Source organism: Anneissia japonica, unplaced genomic scaffold, assembly GCF_011630105.1.
Source record: "Anneissia japonica isolate Jap-2015-1 unplaced genomic scaffold, ASM1163010v1 scaffold1889_len2455224_cov183, whole genome shotgun sequence".
Classification (NCBI taxonomy): Eukaryota; Metazoa; Echinodermata; class Crinoidea; order Comatulida; family Comatulidae; genus Anneissia; species Anneissia japonica.
In genome coordinates, this window is record NW_022752980.1 from 724,010 (window position 1) to 731,378 (window position 7,369).

The 7,369-nt window shown below is 33.9% G+C and overlaps 1 protein-coding gene across 1 annotated transcript in view; it reads right to left on the reverse strand.

Annotated features, from left to right (window-relative positions):
- Positions 1-7,369, reverse strand: part of LOC117122597 (methyltransferase-like protein 27) — a 19,533-nt gene that overhangs the window by 5,019 nt on the left and 7,145 nt on the right. Inside the window, exons 3-5 of the mRNA XM_033268235.1 lie at positions 5,820-5,942; positions 4,913-5,048; positions 2,241-2,333 (exon numbers count right to left, since the gene is read on the reverse strand). Coding sequence (XP_033124126.1) covers positions 2,241-2,333; positions 4,913-5,048; positions 5,820-5,942 — 352 coding nt within the window. The remainder of the gene's footprint in view (positions 1-2,240; positions 2,334-4,912; positions 5,049-5,819; positions 5,943-7,369) is intronic.

A 7,369-nucleotide genomic window follows, 5' to 3' on the forward strand; every position in this document is an offset into this window, starting at 1 on the left:
ATGTGTATAAGAGACAGCTGTCATGTCCTTTATTCGAACACTGTATACATTTCTTTTGTGATTTATGTATATATCAGGGACGTAGTGGAGCCGGGTATCGGCCTTCCATAGAAGAGGAATTAAAATTGCCCGATAATTACCTCGCTTCTTCAAATGAACATACTTGGGGCCCCGAGTTGACTTGGGACCGAGTTGACTTGAAGCCGAGTTGGAATGGGGCCGAGTTGACATGGGGCCGAGTTGACTTGGGGCCGAGTGACTTGAATTCAAGGTAGGCAGATCGCTGAGAAAATGTTTCAGATGCAAAGATAGCGATAATGGTATTAAAAAGTGCTAGGAGTATGGAAGGCATCTAATATGAATTGTATTATTGCTTTTTTTGAAATCCGATTGTAAACGCGCGCGTATGAGCTGCTAGCTAGGTCTAGGTCAGCATGTTGAGGTATTTAAACACTTGCTATTGTATTATCAATGATATTATGGCAATGACGATCTATCTAGGCCTTAGCCTTATACCTTTTAGGGCATATTATTACCCTCGCCCCACAAAGTGGGAGAAGAATGTATTGCAATGAGCTCCGTCTGTCTGTCCGTCTGCACGTCGATCTGTCTGTCAGTCTGTTTGTGACGTGTAGGGGCTCACACAGTCTGCGCAGAGACTAGTGACCTGAAGTCATTATGTACTACACGAGGCTCTCTCTCTCACGCACACATTCACGACCGGCGGGACGAGAGGAATGACAGTACAGTGGACTGACAGACGAATTACATTGACAATCATTTTCACTTACTCCTCAACGGTCCGTACCTCTTGTAGAACGCAGATTGGTAAGTATATTTATTACTTAACCAAAGACGTTTACTTAACCAAAGTCATTTGGCTAGGCCAGGCTGACTCGAGCGGATTGACCCCAGACCGACTCGAGCGTACCGACCACGTGTCAAATTCTGGCCAGCGGACTGTAGGCAGCCTGGAAGGCATGAAAGCCCGATTTATGGGCTTGCTACTTTAAGCCTATGTTAGGCCTCGTTTGGCTGATGAATTGGAGAAGTAAGATGCAGATTTTATGTTTTTAACAGATATAAAGAAAAAAAAATATAAGATGCACAAATACAAGATAATCTGAGATTACAAATCCTCACCCTGCTGTCGCGCCATATCTTTGTATCTGTTGTTTATTGTGTTTATTATTTATTGTTTATTGTGTTGTATTGTAGTGGTATAATATTACAAGCTATAGACATCAGGTTAAATGTAGTCGAGCGGTAAAGGTGCACGTTTTGTGTGTAAATATAATCGAACGTATGGGGTTCAAATCTCACTCTAACTTGTTTTTATTATTATTATTATTATTATTTTGTTATTATTATTATTTATGCATATATATTGAAATTTAAAAAAGAATTGTAAAATAATAAAATGAAGAAATGTATTCTATAAGATGTCTGTGAAGCCGTTTTTGAGATATGCCGCACACAAAAAATCACACAAAACGAGATAATGTTACACACACACATGCAAACTTACTCGGAGATAATAATAATAATAATAATAATAATAATAATATTTGAATGCTCCAGTATCTGTATAATATATAAAACAATAATAATAATAATAATAATGAAAATAATAACGTAATTGAACGTACAGGGTTGAAATCTCACTCTTTTTTTATTATTACTATTATTATTTTATTATTATTATAATTATTATTTGTGCATCTTTCATATTTTTTGAATGCTTAATATATATGCACAAATAACAAAAATAACAAAATAATAATAATTAAAAAAAAAACTAGATTGAGATTTCAACTCCATACTTTCGATTATCTTTACACACAAAACGTGTTACTGCTCAGCCACATTTCACCTAATACATATAGCCAGTAATATTATACCCCTATAATACAACAAGAACAACCAGCGGATAAAAAGATATGGCGCGATAACAGTGCGAGGGTTTGTAATAGATTATCTTTTTAATTATTCAAACAAGCTGCTTATTGCCATTTTAAATCAATACAGACCTACTGTAGGCCCTCCCTAAGGCCTTGGCCTAGTGGCTAAAAGTAGGCCTAGGCCTTTAGATGCACATCTAGGCCTACTAGTTAGACATAGCGAGATTTGGCATACATTTAGTTCCCGTCTGGGAAAATTTTCAGTTTTTATATAGGTATTTATTTTAATGTATTTATCGCAATAAAGAATCTCGTGTTCTGGATACTAAAAGTGTTTACCTGGCTTAACGATACGTATCCATTCTCTAAAACAGTTGGCCTTCAAACCCGACGGGAAGAAACCGCCAACGCATATCAATCCATCATAGAAATCTATAAAAGTAAATAGCAAGTGCTTTTATAGCTATTCTCGACCTTGCTTGCCGTGGTTTTGTTCAGTGTATTCAGGGGGTTATAAATAACAACTCCCTGGTGTATTGATACCCAAAAAGAAAGAAATGAATAGTCCATGGATCACAAACCTTATTTCCAGGCGCAAACGGAGTTACATACAGTAACTACAAAAGGGCTTAACATGAGATATAAAAAAACAGTAAATAGAGGATTGCTTTAAAAGCGATCTAATTCAATCCACTCTCTTAAAAATTGCTTTACAAAGAACAATTGCACATATAGAGTCGGCAAGAAGAATTAACACATCAATGCATGCAGAAGAAAAACCAACTAAACAAAACATTCAAATAAAAAAAATTAATACAAAATTTAAAAAATAATTATACAATTGTAATATTAATTAATCAATATAATTTTTCAAAGAAATATTGGAATTTATAAAAGATCAATACAAAGGGCACAAACAAATTTACAATACTTGATCCATAAGATTTTTAAAAGATCTAAGAAACTCGTTTGCCAGAGAACATGGAAGACCAGCAGAAATTTGTAATTCTTAGAACTATGTAAATGAGTTAATAAATTTGATGACAATTAAAACAAGATTTTATGACTTCGTGCCATACACCGCTTTTGAAATATATTTGTAAATCCAGTGAATGATGATGCAATTTTGTCCAGTATTGTTTTCATGCAGAGGTGGCACCAAGATTTGGCAACGGTCGGTCGCCTAATGTAATATACTAATTTATCCCATTGAAATAAAATAAGATAAAATAAGACAAAACTGAGAAACTATTTTTTACCTGTGGCTAAATTCAGAGTTTGTCCAGAAAAAAATTCACAGAACAATCGTTTGAATATCTGTTTGTTTTCAGCAACTTGCAAACACTTGGGGGCACAATCAAACCCATCAATATTTTGAAAGCCAAGTTGATACAGCTAGATCAAATAAATAACAATTTTAACAAGAAGACAAATGAGACAAGAAATTTAAAAAGTTCAACGGAACGCGTGATTTTTTAAATTATAATTATTTCCTATAAAAACATTTTGGTAATTCATCAAACGATGTTTTTAGACCAATGGCACTGGATTGGATTGGATTTATTCAGTGTAAACACCAAGTGGATGAGCTAGCAACAGTAAGCAGGTCGCACTCGAAAGAAGACTTGACATTATGATGACGTATGTAGGCCTAGCTAGTATTTTCGGTAAACTACACCTTTATATGTAAATTAATGTTGTGCGTTGAACTTTTAAACAGAAGGTTACATTTTTGTCTTCTGTGTATTATCTATTATATAATATAGATATAAACAAATATATAAATAATAACAGTCCTAGAAGGTAAGCCTAGATGCACATTAGCTGTCTCTTATACACATCTAGATGTGTATAAGAGACAGACCCAACAATTCAATTTCTGGACGCGGATCGGGGTAAATTGAAAAAAAAAACTATGGTATTATTTTAGTCACTTATAGTTTTGCTATAAATGTGAAAATTGGCAATAAACTTAATTAAATAGTTACTCTTTAAATCAAATTTGATTGAAATGATCATAATGCCAATTTCCAAGATGGCGTTCATCTTGAGGAAGATGATATATATGATCAATAATAATGACATCAGTATAGTAAGAATAACAGTACTAACGCTGATATTAATGTGAATTATAAACTATAATTTTTATTTAAAACGCATCAGAATAATTATATAGAGTTATCTATGTGACCCAAGACCATAAAAGGGCTGTAAACTCGTACCATATCAAAATGGATTTTTAATGTAAATGAATAGAGCACATCATTAACTTTATAATAAGGGGTCATTGACCTTGATACCCAAAAAGAAAGAAATGAATAGTCCATGGATCACAAACTTTATTTCCAGGCGCAAATGGAGTTACATACAGTAACTACAAATGGGCTTAACATGAGATATAAAAAACAGTAAATAAAGGATTGCTTTAAAAGCGATCTAATTCAATCCACTCTCTTAAAAATTTCTTTACAAAGAACAATTACACATATAGAGTCGGCAAGAAGAATCAACACATCAATGCATGCAGAAGAAAAACCAACTAAACAAAACATTCAAATAAAAAAAATTAATACAAAATTTTAAAAAATAATTATACAATTGTAATATTAATTAATCAATATAATTTTTCAAAGAAATATTGGAATTTATAAAAGATCAATACAAAGGGCACAAACAAATTTACAATACTTGATCCATAAGATTTTTAAAAGATCTAAGAAACTCATTTGCCAGAGAACATGGAAGACCAGAAAATTTGTAATTCTTAGAACTATGTAAATGAGTTAATAAATTTGATGACAATTAAAACAATATTTTATGACTTCGTGCCATACACCGCTTTTGAAATATATATGTAAATCCAGTGAATGATGCAATTTTGTCCAGTGTTGTTTTCATGCAGAGGTGGCACCAAGATTTGGCGACGGTCGGTCGCCTAATGTAATATACTAATTTATCCCATTGAAATAAAATAAGATAAAATAAGACAAAACTGAGAAACTATTTTTTACCTGTGGCTAAATTCAGAGTTTGTCCAGAAAAAAATTCACAGAACAATCGTTTGAATATCTGTTTGTTTTCAGCAACTTGCAAACACTTGGGGGCACAATCAAACCCATCAATATTTTGAAAGCCAAGTTGATACAGCTAGATCAAATAAATAACAATTTTAACAAGAAGACAAATGAGACAAGAAATTTAAAAAGTTCAACGGAACGCGTGATTTTTTAAATTATAATTATTTCCTATAAAAACATTTTGGTAATCCATCAAACGATGTTTTTAGACCAATGGCACTGGATTGGATTGGATTTATTCAGTGTAAACACCAAGGATAGCCCACGAAAGTCTAGAAGAAGACTTATTTCCAGTTGGGTCCATCTGGTAGTATTTGGACAGTACACCGGGAGACAATCCCCTACTCTTTTGCGAAGAGTGTACTGTGTTCTTTAACGTGCACATGGGCCATAAATGCATACGGGACCAACGTCTTATCCGAAAGACGGTGCGCTATTGTAACTTCTATTTCAGCCCTCTAGCTGAAACACAAGGAGAGGCAGCGATGGGAATTGAACCAGGGACCTAGAGATCTCCATGGTTTAGCGCACACACAGTGGCTACCACCAGACTAGCCGACTGAGCTAAGCACATTTTGTTAAACATTCATTTCTGGCCCTGTTCTGATTGGTCGATTGTTAAGTTTGATCGAAAATCTGGAAAAGACTATTGTGGTGTGCCGAATAGATCTGGAATAAATAGGGTCAATATTTGGGCTTACGGAGAATCCTTTACAGCTCCCTATAACATATCTATCTCTTCACGTTCTCGGACATTTTTGGACTTGCTTTCTGGAGTTCACAATATACTAAAGCAACATTTCTCGATTTTTAAAATTGATATACGAATTAATATATTTACCTGTTCGCCTACAAGTCCGGTCCCACATCCAAAGTCAAGAATGTTGGCCTTTCTGTCAGGTATATGCTTTGAGAGTAGGGTGCTGCAATATTTCAGTGCAGTATAACCGCTTCCCTTTGAAAACTTAAAAACATTTTTCTTGTTCATACGAAGTATAGCTTATATTACGATTTACTTAGTTGTCTATAATATTTAGTGAGGTGGTTAAAGTTGCCATTTTTAATGCCAGATTAAAGATGCTGTCCATCACGAGCTAAACAAATTAAATTTGAATTGCTAAATTGGTATATTTAAGTTGGCCATTAACTTAAGTGAAACAAAAATCCCCGCCCATAATAATAATAATAATAATAATAATAATAATAATAATAATAATAATAATAACAATAATAACAATAATAATAATAATAATAATAATAATAATAATAATAATAATAATAATAATAATAATAATAATATTATATTGAGATGCAAGTTGGTCTATATAAATGTGCTAAAATTACTCTCTTGCGTGGAAAAAATGTTCAGACAACAAAGAACTGATTAAGGAGCTTGACAATAAAAAAATTCATACAGATATCTAGGAATAGAAGAGAGTCATGACATTTACCATGCAAGACCACTGAAAATGATACCTGTCGCTATATGGAACGTCCACAAGGAGTCAATAATACACCACATAATTTCTGGATGTCCCGCCATCAGAATACCTGACACGCCACAATAATATAGCTAGGTTCATACACTATAAAATAGGACTTAACGAAGGATTCAATATCTGTGCGCAACAATGGTACCAACATCATCCTAGCGCTATGGAAGAAAACACTAACGCAATTGCACTATCCACACAGACAACACAATCCGGCACCAATCGCACTGACATTGTATATATTGACAAGTCAAACAGTAGAGCGGTTGCAATAGACGTAGCAGTTCCATCAGACTACAACTTAACCACAAAAAGAGCAGAAAAAATGGAAAAGTACATCGACCGAATTATCGAAATGAAGAGACTATGGAAATTTTAAAAACAAATCAAAATTGTGCCAGTGATAATAGGAGCTGCAGGATCAGTAGACAATAATTTCAAAAGAGACTTGTGCACGCATCTGGAATAATTAAAAAGTAGCACCATTCTTTTAGGTGCCTTAACATTTTGGTATTTTTTAGTTCCTATTTATATCTATTAAAATATCGTTAAAAAAGTAATTCTACCGTATCAGCAGCTCTGCTACTTCAGGGCCAACATGAGAAAGGCATCTATAAATGATTAACTACCATTAATTTCTTAAAACGTGCTCGGAGAGCAAGCTGTTTGTCTCCGTAGCATAGCCCTAATATAACAATAGGATCTGACGTAACACTTTTTGTGGCGTCATGACCATACAGGGGCCTATCTAGCTACAAACAGTATGGTATGTATGGCATGTGGGCTTTTATTGGATTGGTTAAGGTTATGATTTGAGGAGCCGTATTGAGCCACAGACGTTATGGTTTGGTCTAGTCCATAGTGGTTAGGTATCGATAGTATATCATTTTTTTTTATT